This window comes from Aquarana catesbeiana, linkage group LG02 (genome assembly GCF_042186555.1).
Source record: "Aquarana catesbeiana isolate 2022-GZ linkage group LG02, ASM4218655v1, whole genome shotgun sequence".
NCBI classification, from domain to species: domain Eukaryota; kingdom Metazoa; phylum Chordata; class Amphibia; order Anura; family Ranidae; genus Aquarana; species Aquarana catesbeiana.
In genome coordinates this window covers 473,080,354-473,097,552 of record NC_133325.1, presented here as the reverse complement: position 1 = coordinate 473,097,552, position 17,199 = coordinate 473,080,354, and the positions used below count along the sequence as shown (strand labels likewise).

The window sequence follows — 17,199 nt, the reverse complement described above, 5'->3', positions numbered from 1 at the left end:
TTGTGCTACTTTGGTGCGATGCAGTGTGATTTTTTTTTTTTTTTTGTGCCCATAGACCCTATTTTTAGCACTAAAACACCTGAAAACTGCCTCAGTATGAAAGTACCCTTACTTTTACTTTCAATGATAATGGTAAACAGGACAAATAGAGGGTGAATCTTTCTAGCGGGGGCACAGACAGCAAAAAAATCTGACTGGTGTTCTAATCCCCCTCAACTCTGTCCAAAATGTAAAAAAATGTCTCCTTTAGTTATACTTTAGCATGTAAATGTAATTGCAAAACTTACTTTATATTATCTTTACATTTGCAGTTTTTATTAAAATAATTCTTGGTGATCCTACCATGAAGATCCTCCTTTTATAGGGTGACAATGCTTTGCCCTGTCACATGTCTTCCAGGGAGACTAAAGGCAGCCATGATAATTTCTTTTGTGCAGGAATGGTCCATTGTTACTATCTGGAAACCCACCCTGAAACATGCCATGCTGCTTCATTGAAGCGAGTGCTTGTAGACAGGAAGTGGCTGAAAGAGGCTGAATAGAAATCAGTTGCAATATGATGAATTAAAAAAAAGTTGAAAACTAAAATAAAAACCATAGCACTGCATATGATACATGGCGCTTTCACAGGATAAATGTCATCCAAACAGTGTTGACGTTTTTAAGAGTACACTAAATAAGGAATATTGTTCAAAGTGGTGAGAAATGGCCAATAATGAGAGTTCTCAGGGGTGTTTTGTGTTCGATAAAACAAAACATAATGTATTTTTCAGCTAGCCAGCAAAAAAAAGGATTACGCTAGCTAACAATTTCTACTAAAAACAGAAGTTTTAGTTGCACAGCGTTTGCAAATATATGTAGAAGCAACACTACCTCATTAAAGCCCCTCTGCATAGTGCAGTCTCAACTCTAGTCCAGGGTTTCTCAACCGGGGTTCGACCTAACCCTAGGGTTCTGCAAGAAGTCCTCATGGGTTCTGCAGCAATCTACCTGTCAGTCACAGGCAGCTGACAGGAAGATAGCATCCCCTCTGCCAACACATGCAGAGCTAGGCAGGTAATCGGCTGTAATAGTACTAGATGTGTCACCATATTCCCGCCGGTCCCTTCTGTCCATCTCAGGTGCTTGTGTGTGACATCACCTGAGATAGACAGGAGGTGGCGAAGGGTCAGCAGGGAACAGCATGCCAGAAGGCGACCCATCACAGCCGCTTCCTTGCAGTGCTATGCATATGAAGGAAACCCAGTGTAATATGCCCTGCTGTGTGCCCAATGTAATGTTCCCCCATGTAGTGTGCCCTCCCTTTTTTCTTTCTGTCTCATGCAAACTGTCATAGACTAAACAATAAGTGGAAAGTAGTTCAACTGCAGTTTACTTGATTTGAGATGGGTTAGTTCACTAAAAAATGTTCTCATAAGGAAGCGACGTTATAGTGGTCTATGAGAACATATCATGCAAATCAAGTTCTAATATAAAATATTCTATTCTGATGCCGTTACATGGTTAATATGTGTCATGATATTATACAGTATTTCATTTAACCTCCCTTTTTTTTATATTTGTTCATATTTACATGTAGACAAAGCTGGCCAACAAAAGTGGCAGGGACTGGGCCAAACTAGAACTCTGCCAGGGATGCTTATAATGGTCACCTTGTTTTCACATAACTGAAATCTCCCATTGAAAGAAAACACTGTTGCTGTCCATTTTGGGTGAATTGCTTCAAGTGGAAGCTGGTATATTGGTAACTTATCAGCTGCAGCAGTTAACTTGAAATAGGGGTATTTCAGATCCCTTTTGTGACTCCAGAGTGGATGATAAAGAATTACTTTTGGCAATTGATTAAAAACTTATCAAATTCATTTTTTAAATGCACTTTGCTTTTCTGCATATCCAGGATAGGTATGCTTTGAACCTTGACTGGTCCTATATTTTATACTGTTTTATTGTTTCCTTTTATGGCTCACAACATCTTTTCATCCAAGGCTGCCTTTTTTTCTCTGTTCTGTGGAAAAGCTCTCCTTGTGACCTTTCTGCATTGCTCACTGCAGCAAGCTGCTTAGAGACCTTCGGTGATCTGCTCAATAAAAGGAATTGTGATGCATTGTTCTTGGCTGGTAGATGTTTTAGTGCCTCGCAGATTAAATCAATGTAGCGAATTTTCCAAACCTCATATTCTGAGAAGTATGTCTGCTGATGAGAAATGATTTTGCCCAGTGGGACCCTTAAGGTGTCGTCTACGCTACTTTTCAGAAGATGGAACATTTTACAAAACATCAAAGTAATTATCTCCCATAAACAAATGGGATGCATTACCAAAGAAATTGTCTTCTGTTTATTAGGAAACATACATCTTGTGGTTGTAAGCAAATTTTTTACATTTTTCTGCCCGATTACATTCAGTAAGTAAGTTTGTGCTGAAAAATTGCCCCAATGTAATCTAAAAATCCAAGCTCAAAGGCCACACTGTAAACTGTAGATTGTATCTTTTTTTTTGTCTTTATAGATGTGATCTACATATTTTACAAAATAAAAGCAATACAAGTAGCCTTAGGTCTGTTAGATTGTTTATGGCTCATGTATAGGGATATATTTGCAGGTAGGGATGCACCGATATCGGTATCGGTGCCGATACTTGGCATTTTCGGGGGTACCGGTACTCGTGAAAATGCACCGATACTGGAAGTGATGTCAGCTTGGGCGGAGCTCGGGAACCGGATAAGGTTGCGGCCTCTCCACACAGCGGTGAGTGCTGTTTCCCTCATGAAATGTGTTTTGCAGCTGCTGCTGTGCCTGCTACATGGCTGCCCCACATGGCAAGCATCCTCCTTACACCATGTCCCCTCATGGTAGCCGGTGACATTACATGACAGTAACGTTATTTTTTATATAACATGTTCTGTGTAATTTGCGCTTTGACAGGCGTTGTAGGCGTACTGCGTAACATTTGCCTACATTTGTGAATTCTGGGAGCCACAGCTGCAGCTTATTCCTGCCAATAGAAATGAATTACTACTCTGTACATGGATATAGTTGTGTAAGGCCAGTACTTGCATTCACGCATTTGCACGTATTCTCCCAAATGCAGGCCTTGTGCATTTGGTAATATATGCCCATATGCTTGCACATGTAAACGCAAGTGCCGGTGTTTATATGTGGAAATACAGGCAGATTTTATGCTTTATAGTCAACGCCTGCAAATGCTCTATGTGCATGACCCCTTCAGAGATGTAATTCTTACACTGAACATTTTTTCTTAAAATAGTAAAGCAGGCCTGAACTCAAAAAGTGAAGATTTGCTATGTTATAAAGAACATTTAGAAATACTTTTTGCCCGAAATTCCTCCTGAAAAATGTCAGTGTACTTGTGAGGGTGCTTAGTCAGTCCTATGCCTATAGCCTCATAGCTATGTATCTGCAGCGTGCAATTTTAGGCTGCTAGTCTCAGACAAATTGGAGTGAGTTTTAGTAATGTCACTACTATGCTGCTTGTTATTCTCTTTGCTGGAGGCTCTGTCATGAAGAAGCAAAGCCTTGCTTCTACCAAAATGGCTGCCTCAAAACAAAGAGCAAAAGTGCAGAACAAGGCATGGTAAGTCAATAATGGGGTAAGATCAGCTGCAGGGAGACCGTACTGGTGACTAGTGCCCTCTGCCTGTGTTTTTTTTTTTTTTTTTTTATAGAGGCAGCTTCTAGAGTTCAATTTCTCTTAAGGTTAGCAGACCTCAGGTGTTACTTTTGGAAAGTCAAGGTTTACTTATGAATTTTTCTAATAACAATATTTTTTTGCCAGCTCATTTTTGTTGTGCGTTTGCTCTTTCAGACATGTTGTTCTTGTTTAAACTTTTTTCTTCTCTAATGCCGGGCCATCAAAATTACCTTTTGTGTAGGTTTGAGTGCTTACCCAGCTGAGGTAAGTAATGTTGGAACAGAGTGGAAGGGGATGGAGAGGTGATCAGTGTTGGAAGAGCGTGGAAGGGGATGTAGAGGTGAAAGGAGTGGCAGAGGATGTGTAGGTGAGCAGTGTTTTCAGAGGATGGCAGCAGATGCAGAGGTGAGCTATGTTGGAAGAGGGTGGCAGGGGATGTAATGATGAGCAATGCTGTAAGAGGGTGGCAGGGGATGTAATGATGAGCAATGCTGTAAGAGGGTGGCAGGGGATGTAATGATGAGCAATGCTGTAAGAGGGTGGCAGGGGATGCAGAGGTGAGCAGTGTTGAAAAACAGTAGCTAGGGATGCAAAGCTGAGCACAGTTGGAAGATAGTGGCAGGTGATGCAGAGGTAAGTAGTGTTTAAAGATGGTGGCAGTGGATGCACAAGTGAGCAGTGTTGGAAAAGGTTTGCAGATGAGAACAGTGTTTGAAAAAGGGGTGCAGGAGTGAACTCTTAAGTTGAGGGCACACACTCGCAGTGTCTCGGAAGCTGGGTTGTGGACTGTCAGGAGGAACCAGTGGCCACTTTCCACCTGCGGCAATGGAGCAATCTCATGGTTTAAGGGACAAGCACAGAGACCTGGGAAGTCGACAGGTGCATGAATGAGGGGGGGCGACCTACACGGAATTACATACTGTTAGAGCCTGCTGTGTATGTCCCTTAGAAAAGTGGATCAGAGGTGCTGGGATCTTTAGGATTCTTTGTATGATTACTTATATCCTTGTTATTATCAAATATTGCGGTAATGGTGTAAATGTAGAGTATGAAAATTTTAGGCTGGCTGCTTGTACACACCTTCACTGTCACCTAGGGTTGTGGTAGGGATGAGTAATCCGGGTTTGAAGAGCCACACCATAATATTCAAATTCTAACACGTTTATTCCATTGGTAAAATGTTCACAAAGTTAAAACGGTTGTATACCCACACACAAAAAAAGAAAAAAACCTGTAAGGCAAAGGCATAATGAGCTAGTATGCACCACATACTAGCTCATTATGAAATACTTACCTTAGAATGAGGTGTCGGCAGCTGATCCCGGTCACCACCAAGGGCGTTGACATTTCCCCTCGGCGTGTCTTCCGGGTTCGCAACTCCGGTGCTGTGAGTGGCCAGAGCCGTGATGTCGTCACTCCCGCGCATGTGCGCGGGAGACTTCTTTCCAGCAAGGTCCGGCAGCGTCTGCCAGACCTTCATAGCGCATGCGCCGCTGATGTCAGCGGCTGCATGCAAAGTGAATATGTACGGTTTAGGAGATATTCATTTTACCTACAGGTAAGCCTTATTATAGGCTTATCTGTAGATAAAAATATAAAAAAGGGTATACAACTACTTTAACATGTCTCAGGGGATGTCACTTTCCCACCTTCTTCATCAAGGCTTGGGAAAATGAAACAGTATATGTATGAGCAGCCATGAAGGCAGATAAACAGGCAAACCTAGCAAGCACTAGCCAGGTGAAAAAAATGTGATACTTATGCAAAAAAAAAAGTATAGGAATATGTTTTGCATTCCTTTATTGGTTTTATGTATGAATATAAAGTATGGTAATGCAAAATATACACTCCCATACTTTTTTTGCGTTATAGGTGGGCTGCCTTAACCCAACCCAACACATTGCAACAAATTGAGCATTAACACACTCCAGAGTAGAAAATATCCCCTTACTGTTTGAGTATAGAAAGTTTTGGAAGAAAATTATTAGGCCCAATCTCACAAGGTTGACAACTACTCCAAAGGTTGACAACCTACTCCCAGCCTTTTATTCATTAATTTTATAGAATCACATGCCTCCCTACTTTCAGACTTGAAAATGAGTAACACATGAGGGGGAAAAAAAAACATACAGCATGCTACGCGCGCTGTGGCGATAAGTGGGCGTGATTAAGGCTGCTTTCACACTGCTTCGTAGCCAAAACGCAGTATAAACACATATGTGTTTTTGCTGCATTCTGGATGCATTTCCTGCATTTTCTGGTTGCCTGCACCTGTGATTTTAAAAAAAAAAAAGGGCATTAAAAACACAAACTTGGTGTGTTTTTGCTGCATTTTTAATTCAGTTCAATGGGGAGGTGCGGTTTTAAAAACTGCACAAAAGATGCAGCATGCAGGACTATTCAAAACTTACCAAGCCTGCAGTGCAGTGATGTGAAGAGTCCTATAGGATTTAAAGGGAAACATTTTTCTTGTGTTTTTAGCAAAGTAAAAATGCAGGAAAAACACATGTCAAAGCAACCTAAGGTACACTTAAGTATGGCGTGTGACTTAATAGAATCTGAACCTGCAAGCAGTATTTACCACATATGCATATGTTCCATTTCCTGTATTCACAAAGAACTTCTTACCTTCTTCTTACAGTGGCACAAATGAGAGTTGTACAGACATGTATATCTCTCATCCTCCTCAGAGGATAGTCCTTTTTTAACTAAAATGATTACACATGCCTTTCTTTGCACAAAATAAAGGCAGGCAGCGAACATTTTGCCTGATTCTACCTTGAAAAAGAGCTTCATTAAAATAGGGACTACGTAGCAAATAGGACAATAAACAAATGGGCCAGAAGTATGTACTGTACAGCACAGCTTAGAGAGGGAAGCCATTGAGACTATATAACATAAAATACAGTACAGCAGTCAGTGGGATGCCATTTACAACATGGATTACAAAAAGCACAGATTGAAGCAACACTTCCATGTCCACTTAAAAAGTGCAAAGCTGCTGTAACTGAAAGTGGAGCTCTCTTGTCTTATGACCAAGTTGTCTCCTGAGGAGGTTAAAGCTGAACTCCGTGAAAACTAAAAGTCCAAGAGGGGGTGCACGGCTCTGAACACACTTTGTGTTTGGGACCATGCACCCACCCCTGTACGCCTATTAAACTCAGATGTACAGGTGTGTCCGTACAGCCGCTGCATGTCTATTTACTAACATAGACTACCTGCACGCATTTCCAGGCACCTCCAAACATGTAAATGGCTCTGTCATGCTGTATGGGCTTGGTGCCCTGTGAATGAAGAACTAAATGATCAAGTTCCATCAAAACCCATTTTCCTGGCAGAAAACACATCAACTGATGTTCTAGACACGATCCATTTAATTTACATAAAGAAGTAACTAACAGAAGCAAAAATCCACTTTTCTATCAGACCAATGGGCTGCAAATACAGGAAAAATGCAATGCCAACATGACAAAAGCACATTGCAAACTCATTACAAATGGAACTGCACACTGAACTGGGGATTGTGATCTAAACAAGCCAAAAAAAAAATTATGCTATGAGAAAACATCTCCATGTAGTAAAATTTGTTATCGAAAGCTTTAGAGAAGACACTATGCTGCTGAGCAATAAAGAATTTAGAAGCAGAAAGCAGTATACATTAAAAAAAGAAAACTCTGGCCAGATTGCACAGGACTGACATCAGGACCAGCACCTGTTTGTCATGTGCAGCAGCCATTACCTTTATAGCCAGTCTCTTCCTGGAGAGCGATTACCTCCCCTTTCCCCTGCTGCACTGAGTTCACTGCTTACACTGGAATTCAGGAGTGGGCGGGGCTTAGCCACAAAGCTGTGGGCACTGCACTGAACGTACTTACAGGCTTCCAATAGTGAGGGAGTGGGTGGGACTTTGCAGCAAAGCCATGGGCAAGGCAGAGAGTGTGGCTTCCAATCGTGGCACCATGCTGACAGTGCTTTAAAGGTACACGTGCTACCTTATGTGGCAGCGGGACACCGCCTGGATCTGTGGGACACTGGGACTGTATTCGAATTTCGGGACAGTCCCACAGAATCCAGGACTGTTGGGAGGTATGGAATCAGTGGTACTCTGCTTGATTCAGGGTCCCAGATTAAGCAAGCTCTCTGTCAGTTTGTTGCTCACAATAATTTTCCGAAGCTTCACTTTAAAGACACAAACAAAAATGCACACATTCAGTGCAGCTCTGTAAAACTATTGGGACAGGCAAAGAGGGAAAGAGCAGGCTACTGAGATGCCACAGATGAGATAAATCGGAACCTTCTATGATAGAGGTTTTTTCTGCTGATCTCCTTCATTTGACCAAAGCTGGCAGGCAGGGAGGTGAGAATGAAAACTCATGTTGCTGACCTAACGGCAAACATGAAAGGTTGTGTGCAATGCAGATCAATGGACTGACGGAAAGTTGGTTACTATCATAACATAAACAAAAGGAATATCTGGATAGTGGACATTTTGGAAAAGAAGCAGCAGCACATTAGTAAGCTTGATACAGACTATATTAACCACTTCAAGTCCACACTGTTTCACCCCCTTCCAGTCCAGGCCATTTTTCAGTTTTCAGTGCTATCGCACATTAAATGACAATTTCTCAGTCACGCAACACTGTACCCAAATTATTTTTATATCATGTTTTCAGACAGAGATTTCTTTTGATGGTGTTTAATCACTACTGGGTTTTTTATTTTTTGGCTATATAAAGGAAAAAACACCAAACATTTTGAAAAAAAACAAACGTATGTTTTTTTTTTTCTTAGTTTTTGTTATAAAATTTTGCAAATACGGTAATATTTCTTCATAAAGTTACGCTGACATGTATTCTGTTGCATTTCTTTGGTCAAAATAACCCAAATGAGTGTATATTTTTTTACTCTGTGTGAAAGTTATAGAGTTTACCAACTATTGTATGCATATATTTGAAAATTGATCAATCCTGATGTACTGACTTCCTATCGCATTTCTTGAGGCCCTAAAATGCCAGGACAGTACATTTGACCAAATGACCCTTTTTTGGAAAATGGACGGTCCAAGGTATTAAGTGGCATAGTGAGTTTTTTGAAGTTGTAATTTTTTTTGTAATTTTTTTTTGTCACATTTTTTGGAAAATTTAATCAAAATGGGTGTTTTTTTTTTTTCATTGAACATGTTATTTCTCGCAGCATTGGCAAACTTAGAATTACACCTCAAAACACATTCTGTTATACTCCGAATGTGGGGATACCACATGTGTGGGACTTTTTCACAGCCTGGATGCATAGAGGAGCCCAAAATATAAGGGGCACCTTTGGGCTTTTAAGGAGCATAAATGATTCATCTAATTTTCTGACTACCCATCATATTTCTTTAGTCCCTAAAGTGCCAGGACAAGAGAAACACCCACAAAATAGCCCTTTTTGCAAAGCAAACACTGCAAGGTAGTTTCTGAAAGACATAGTGAGTCTTTTGAAGACTTACTTTTTTACCTAGTTTTTGGAATATGCAGAATTAAAATGTGTTTCTTTGTACAAAGTTGTCAATTAGATATATTGAACACACAGCACAGACATATTTAGAACTACACCCCAAAACACATTCTGCTACTCCTGAGTGTGACAATACCACATGTGAGACTTTTTTTTTACAGCCTAACCACACTGAGAGGCCCAAAATCAAAGGAGCACCTTCAGACTTTTTAGGGGCATAAATTACTCATCTAATTTCCTGATTGGCTATCATATTTTTGAATGCCTTGGAGCACCAGGACAGTAGAAACACCCACGAAATGACCACATTTTGGAGAAGAAATACCTCAAGGTGTTTTTTCAAGAGGCATGGTGATTCTTTTAAAGACTTAATTTTTTTGGAAAAGTTTTTGGAAAATGCGAAAAGAAAATGAAATGTGCCTTTTTTTTTTTTTTTTTACAAAGTTATACATTTAATAAGATTTTTCTCACACGCAACTTGGGCTTACTTAGAATTACAACCCAATACACATTCTACCCCTCCACCTCAGTATGGCAATACCACATGTGAGGCTTATTCACAGTTTGGACTGATTATGTACCACAGCGGTCCCCAACCTTCCCTACCAAGCACCGGCCTTTCCGAGGACAAGCACTCCCAACCAAGAATTTTCTGCTCCTAGTGAAAATAACGTCCAACTTCAACCAGAATGATGTGATCATCAGATTATAAATGGTGAAATGCGTAAAACCCAATTGTTGAGCCACAGTTTTACTGCCTCTCAACCACTACCCCTTTTAGCTGCAGAGATGGCAGCTGAGGGCTTACGCTTTGCAGCTGTGGAAGGAGTTATACCCCATGAACTCCAGTCAATTGTGACCCATTCAAGTGAATGGGGGTGCTTGTGCAGGGCCCAAGGATTTAAAGCAGGTGGTAAGGAGGGAATACAGCACCACGTCACTGTCAAATGCTCTCTAAAGAGATGTGAAGTCAGTGTGTCACCAAAGGCCTTTTGGTGACACACTGACTGGTGTAAAGGTAAACGGGGACACTGGGACTGGTGTGGCGGTGATCAGGAACACTGGGACTGGTGTGGTAATGATCAGAGCCACTGTAACTGATGTGGCAGTGATCGGGGCCACTGTAACTGTGTGGCAGTGATCAGGGTCACTGTGATTGATGTGACAGTAAGAAAGGGACACTATGACTGGTGTGGTTGGTGGTTAGGTACACTGGTACTGGGATCAATCACAGCGGCCCTGTACCCTGATTTATGATCTGCTGTGTTCAGTGGACACAGTGGTCAGAGATTGCACGCTCCAGAGAGTGTTCAGCAGCAGCCGATGTGGGAGGACATATGCGTAGGTCCTCCCACATTGGTCATTCTCCCATCCGGCCATTGACAAGAGGCAGTAAAGGCATCAGTTAGCTGTTTCTGGGGGCACATTCAGGTTATTAATGACCATCATTAATATGACATACTGAAAATCAAACTTGGTCAACTTAATAAATAATAATAAAAAATTTCATTTTAAATTGCTCAAAGTGTATGTCCAGCCAAAATCTTAGTTTTGAATAGCGCGGAGAAGGAATAAATCCCCTGCCTGATTTTTACTGCTATCCAGTGTTCTGTTAGAGACATTTATGTTTTATCGGACAGGATGTGAGAACTCTGAACCAGCAACACAAATGGATTAAGATGTTGTGTGGTAGTATCATCACTTGTAATGTGAATTTGTGTGCTGTATGGTAGGATGCAACAAGAGCAGTAATCTTCCCCATGAAAGAGATGGACCATGGCAGTATGTTTTTTCGTCATCTGCATGCATGTTGGACCATTGAAGACCTGTCAATTACCTGTCATTACCTGTAGTGAGTGCCATGTTTGTCCACATGCCATGCCCATTTGTCCACTTTGTATGCTCCTGGTGGGTGTGGTGGATGAAAAATGAGGTGTAGATAATCTGTCCACTGATCTCTTTTAGGATGGTGATAATATATAATTTAAAGCAGGATCCTATTTTATCATTTTCTTTATTATTAAATAGGTCCATAGGAGCTTTATGTCATAATCTACTAGTGTGCACAGTATATTAGCACATTATGGCTGACATACCTGTCAAACAATCGCCTTCAGCGCTGTACTGTCAGCGCTTCTGCTGGTCACACATGCTTCCATCTTCTCACGATATTCCTTCCTTCCTCTGTTCGACCTCTTGAACGGCCAAGCTTCAAAGATGTCACTCCTGTGCTTGCGCACAGGAGTCGCTTAATTAAGGCACAGAAGAGTGTCATTAATGTATGCTGCATGTGGGGCTCAGTGTATATTACCTTTAACGGGCAGGTAGAATAATTGTGACAGATGAGACCAAAAAGGGTCTTTTCTGTCATAAAAACCCGTCAGCATTTTTTTGAAGTTCAATTCCACTTTAGAAACTACTATAGGTTAATATATAATTATAAGTAATATTTTGGTAATGCGTTTATCTAATTCAAGTGATCTGATATCTAGGTGAAAGCACTTATTACACTCTCTATGCAAATTTCAGATAAAGCGCAAGAGGAGGAGGAGCCACAGCATACAGCTCCTGCACTTAATGGCTCTCCCAGGCTCAATCGCATTGAGGTATCTGCAACTCCAAAGACACCAGCAGAGGCTTATGACATTGTCTTACAGCGCAAAGAAAATGAAGGCTTTGGGTTTGTCATCCTGACTTCCAAAAACAAGCCCCCTCCAGGAGGTAAGAAAGTCTGGCATGTGACTTTTGGTCTTATTCATTAAATAAAGGGAAAGAGCAACGATAAGGTGTGATTTGCAGAAACTGAAGATGAATGAAGTGGTAACCTGATCTAATGGCAAGTGGGTTTGCAGTAATCTCTATATTATCCAGTCTTACAGCATGCCATGGACAAAAAAAAAAAAAAAAACTAAACTATATCTAAAGGATAACTCTACTTTTTTAACAATATTCTTTAGATAAAACTTTCTACGGACAACTTCCTACCTCTTTCTTTTTCCCTGTATTTTAAAGCCTAAGTTCACCCAAAACAAAAAATAAAATCAGCACAAGGGATAAGACTTGCCTTCAGTGAGATGTATCCCTTGTGCTGCCATGTCCTCCTTTCACTGAAATCCTCCTTCTCCAATTCCCCTCAGAAGATTACAGCGGCGGATAGGAGGGGAATCGGAGGAAGGTTTCGGTGAAAGGAGGACATGGCAGCACAAGAGACACATCTCACTGGAGGTAAGTCATGTTCCTTGTGCTGGTGTTTTTTTTTTTTTTTTTTTTTTTTTTAGAGAAGTGTAGGCTTTAAGGGCACTTTCACACTGGGGCAGTGAGAGCGTCAGCCGCTGGTTTTAGCGGCACTTTTAGGCCGCTAGCGAGGCACTTTTGTGGCCGAAGAAGGGGTTAATAGCGCCCGCAAAGTGCAGCTGCCGAAACGCTTTGCAGGCGCTTCAGAAGCGGTGCCCATTCATTTCAATAGGCAGGAGCATTTGGCTCCTAAACCCCCCCCAAAGATGCTGCTTGCAGGACTTTTTACACCACTCCAGTGTGAAAGCACTCGGGCTCTCACACTGGAGAGGCGCTTTGCAGGTGCTATTTTTAGCACTAAACACCTGTAAAACACCTGTAAAGCAACTCAGTGTGAAAGTAGCCTAATTCCGCATACACACGGTTGGATTTTCAGACGGGAAATGTTCGATAGGAAATTCCGACCGTGTGTAGACTACATCGGACATTTTCCGTCGGAATTTCCAACAAACAAAATTTGAAATCTGGATCTCAAATTTTCCGACAAAAAAAATCAATTGTTGTAAATTCTGATCGTACGCACAAAGTTCCACGCATGCTCAGAATCAAGCAGAAGAGCCGCGCTGGCTATTGAACTTCATTTTTCTTGGCTCGTCGCACGTGTTGTACGTCACCGCGTTCTTGACATTCGGAATTTCCAACAAGATTTTGTGACCGTGTGTATGCAAGACAAGTTTGAGCCAACATCCGTCAGAAAAAAAACATGGATTTTGTTGTCGGAATGTGCGATCATGTGTACGCGGCATAAGAATTCAGGCCAGGGTAAATACATATTTGTTTAGATTCAGCTTCTATTAAGTCTGCAGTGTACTATGTAGAAAACAACCTGACTTCAAACCAGCAGTGAAAACAAGAGGCAAGCCATTTGGTTCAGTGTCTTCAGTATGGGCAGTAATAAGTGGTGTCCTCTGTTTTGCACTGCACTTATGAAATCACCGGAGAAACAAAACTGCAGAAAGAAGGCAATCCATAGGTAAGCCTGCCCATTCCTCCATCTCATGTGACAGCCAACTGTAGAAAGAAGAATGTATGTTTGTGAGGATCTCTGAAGTCCTCTATGGCAGTGGTCATCAACCCTGTCCTCAGGGCCCACTAACAGGCCAGGTTTGCAAGATAACTGAAATACATCACAGGTGATATCATTTGCTGTGCAGTGATTGCAGTATTCTAGTCTGCATCTCCCCAAGGTAATACATAAAACCTGGCCTGTTAGTGGGCCCTGAGGACAGGGTTGATGACCATTGCTCTATGGTATCATGCCAGACTTGCAGCCATGTTGTTTTTGCACTGTACAGGATAGCCTGTAGACAAGTTGACAACAAAGCACTGCTTACACTGACCTGGAGCCATGATTACAGCTTTTTAAGCAAAAAAAAAAAAAAAAAAAAGAAAGAAAACACAGAGGCAAGAGTTCATATTTGCAGAGGGGCTTTTTTTCCTGGAAAAATAAAATGTGAATGTTTTAAAAGTATATTTATCCTTTTAAAAGCCATGACCACCAGTTTCATAATAACGGCTTCTGCTGGGGTTTGAAATTTGTAAAGGCTGTTGAAGCAGATTCATGACTGTAGCTAAACTCCTTTGGGCCCAGATGCCAATTCTGAGACATTTCCTTAGCTGTTAATTATGATCGTACATAAATGACACATTCTATAGTTATGCATTGCAAGAGTTGGCGTCAGAGTGATGCCAGCACATCGTTGAAAAATCTATGTAAACATTATTAGCATATAGGTTGTTTTTCTGATGCAAATCCACCTGGCTGGCTTAAAAAAAAATCCAGTGCTGCTATGCTTTATCCTTCACAGTGGTCCATACTTAATGTGTTCAAACAGATGTTGCGTGCATTAACAATACCTTGCAGTGCTGAGAGACGTACAGGCATACAGGAACACGAGTCAATTAGTTCACAATCCAGAAATCTGCCTGAATATTAATGTTGTGTAAAGGTGCAGCACTATTAGCATAGCCTATTTTTACAGGAGGATCTGTTGATTGCCCAGTCATGTATTTCAACGAGTTTTCTTTCTATATATAACATGGTGTTTCCTTCTTCGACAGTGCTAAAGGTAAAATATCTGCTCAGCAACTGTTTAAATTAGCATTTGTATCAATTAGGGCAAGGAGAAAGCAACGTCAGCATTATTTAATGTAAAACTGTAGGAAGTATCTAGTTCTGGTGTATAGTACTTTGTTCAATTTTGAAATGCCTGGCAGATTTTTCAGGTTCAGCTATTCTGGGGCATTTATGAGCTGATGATTTTAGCAATATCCCTCCCCTACATACACAGCCTGGATATTTTTTTTTTTTTTTTTTGTGCTCTAATTATATTCCATATCTTTACATTGAACTTGTACATCAGAGAAATTTGTGGATACAGGCATTCCGTTTGCAGCTATGTTGTGATGACTTGCAAGATAATAATCGGACAGCGCTGCATGCAGAGTTCAGTGAACCCTATTGAGGGAGGGAGGGTAGTGTATTCAAAGGTTTAATGTGAATATTATGCAAAAAACCGTAGGACATGTCTTGTTTCCTGAATATGCTTGTTTACTGCAAGTGAATATCAGTCAGTTGAAGCGTATGTCAGGAAAAAATAGAAAAATAAAATATGCAGTACATCTCTGCAATACATTTGTGCTTTATTCCTTTAAAGATGAACTCCAGAAATTACAGAAAAAACACTCTTGCAGTGGAGTCTTCCTGTCTAAGACTGGCCAAGCATGAGTCATTTTATCATTCAACCAAAGGGTTGTTTCTATTTGCTATGAATAACGTGCAACCATGATACCTCTGCCTCTGTATATTGAATACTTTGCATCTAGTTGATGCAAACATGAAATGTTCTAATTATCACTTGAGAGCTGCATAGGGAAATAGTACAAATGTCCCAGTTGATTGGGTCACGTCAGTGTTTTGTTCAAATGTTACCAGTGACAAATTTTTCATTGTCCTAGTGCACCATGCTCAGAACTCACAATGCACTACAACAGCTATGACTAATGGCCGTACACACCATCTGAATATTGTACGAAAACTGTCGTCCGAGGAAGAATCGTATGATTTTTGGATCGTGTGTACACTACTTGCGAGGGCCGATCACGACAGTTAATTTTAATTCGATATTATTCAATCGGACATGCATGAAAATTTTCCTCGCACGATTTTCGTTTAGTCAGTATAGTTGTCGTCCGAGAATACAATACAATACAAATACATTACAACACATGACATCACTTTCAATTTTTTTTTTTTCTGTCGTGCGAGAATTTTCGTGACTTTAGTTATCTATTCAATTTCTACTTGCGACTATTAACCATTTAAGCCCCGGACCATTTTGCTAGCCAAAGACCAGAGCACTTTTTGCGATTCGGCACTGCGTCGCTTTAACTGACAATTGCGCAGTCGTGCGACATGGTTCCCAAACAAAATTGATGTCCTTTTTTTCCCACAAATAGAGCTTTCATTTGGTGGTATTTGATCACCCCTGCAGTTTTTATTTTTGCGCTATAAACAAAAAAAGAGCGACAATTTTGAAAAAAACGCATTATTTTTTACATTTTGCTATAATAAATATCCCCCAAAAATATATAAAAAAACATTTTTTTTCCTCAGTTTAGGCCGATACTTATACTTCTACATATTTTTGGTAAAAAAAAAAATCGCAATAAGCGTTTATTGATTGGTTTGTGCAAAAGTTATAGCGTTTACAAAATAGGGGATAGTTTTATGGCATTTTTATTATTTTTTTTTTTTTTTACTAGTAATGGCGGCAATCAGCATTTTTTTTTTATCATGACTGCGACATTATGGCGGACACGTTGGACATTTTTTACACATTTTTGGGACCGTTGTTATTTATACAGCAATCGGTGCTATACAAATGCACTGATTCCTGTGTAAATGACACTGGCAGTGAAGGGGTTAAGTATGTCCTGGGGAGTGATTCTAACTGTGGGGGGGCGTGGCTACGTGTGACACGTCACTGATCTCTGCTCCCGATCACAGGGAGCGGAGATCAGTGACACTGTCACTAGGCAGAACAGGGAGATGCTTGTTTACATTAGCATCTCCCTGTTCTTCCTCTCTGTGAGGCAATCGCGGGTATCCCTGCGGGACACACGACCCGACTCACGGAGCTCCCAGCCGGCGCGCACACGCAATGGCACGGTGGCAAATTTAAAGGAACGTACAGGTACGCCCATTTGCCCAGCCCTGCCATTCTGCCGACGTACATCGGCGTGTGCCGGTCGGGAACTGGATAAACAAAGTCGTACGATCTGTAGTACGACATTCGGAACGTGTGTACGGCCATTAGGCTACACGCCAAAACGCGTAAGCCCTGTATTAATTTTGTACCACACCTGGATTAGTAAATTTATTCATTGCCGAAGATCAAGCTGCCGGATTTCCTTTATTTACATGTTTGTTCGAGAGCTAGGAGGACACTACAAGCCTGTGCATTAACCACTCACCACCTCCGGGAATTACTACAGGTGTTTTCTACTATAATCAAGCGCTACAACAATGACTGAGGTCTAAATTTTATGCTAACATGAGTAATAGAATTTGTTACCTGTACCTGTATGTTTTTTTGGACACACAGAAATAAAAGATGTTCATTGCATAATGAGTTTTGAGGGAGTAACAACTGAAGGGCTCTGAGTACAGCGGCAAACAACCATTTGTGCTGTAGACAGACTGTGTTAGCTGCAATTTGGCTGCCTGGTCGTTGAATGGGTTTAGGTGGTCCGTGTGCA

The 17,199-nt window shown here is 41.0% G+C and overlaps 1 protein-coding gene across 3 annotated transcripts in view; it reads left to right on the top strand.

Annotated features, from left to right (window-relative positions):
• MAGI3 (membrane associated guanylate kinase, WW and PDZ domain containing 3) overlaps window positions 1–17,199 on the top strand; it is a 548,042-nt gene that overhangs the window by 450,109 nt on the left and 80,734 nt on the right. For all 3 annotated transcript variants that reach the window (XM_073615714.1, XM_073615713.1, XM_073615715.1), the window contains exon 15: window positions 11,674–11,865. In XM_073615714.1, coding sequence (XP_073471815.1) covers window positions 11,674–11,865 — 192 coding nt within the window. The remainder of the gene's footprint in view (window positions 1–11,673; window positions 11,866–17,199) is intronic.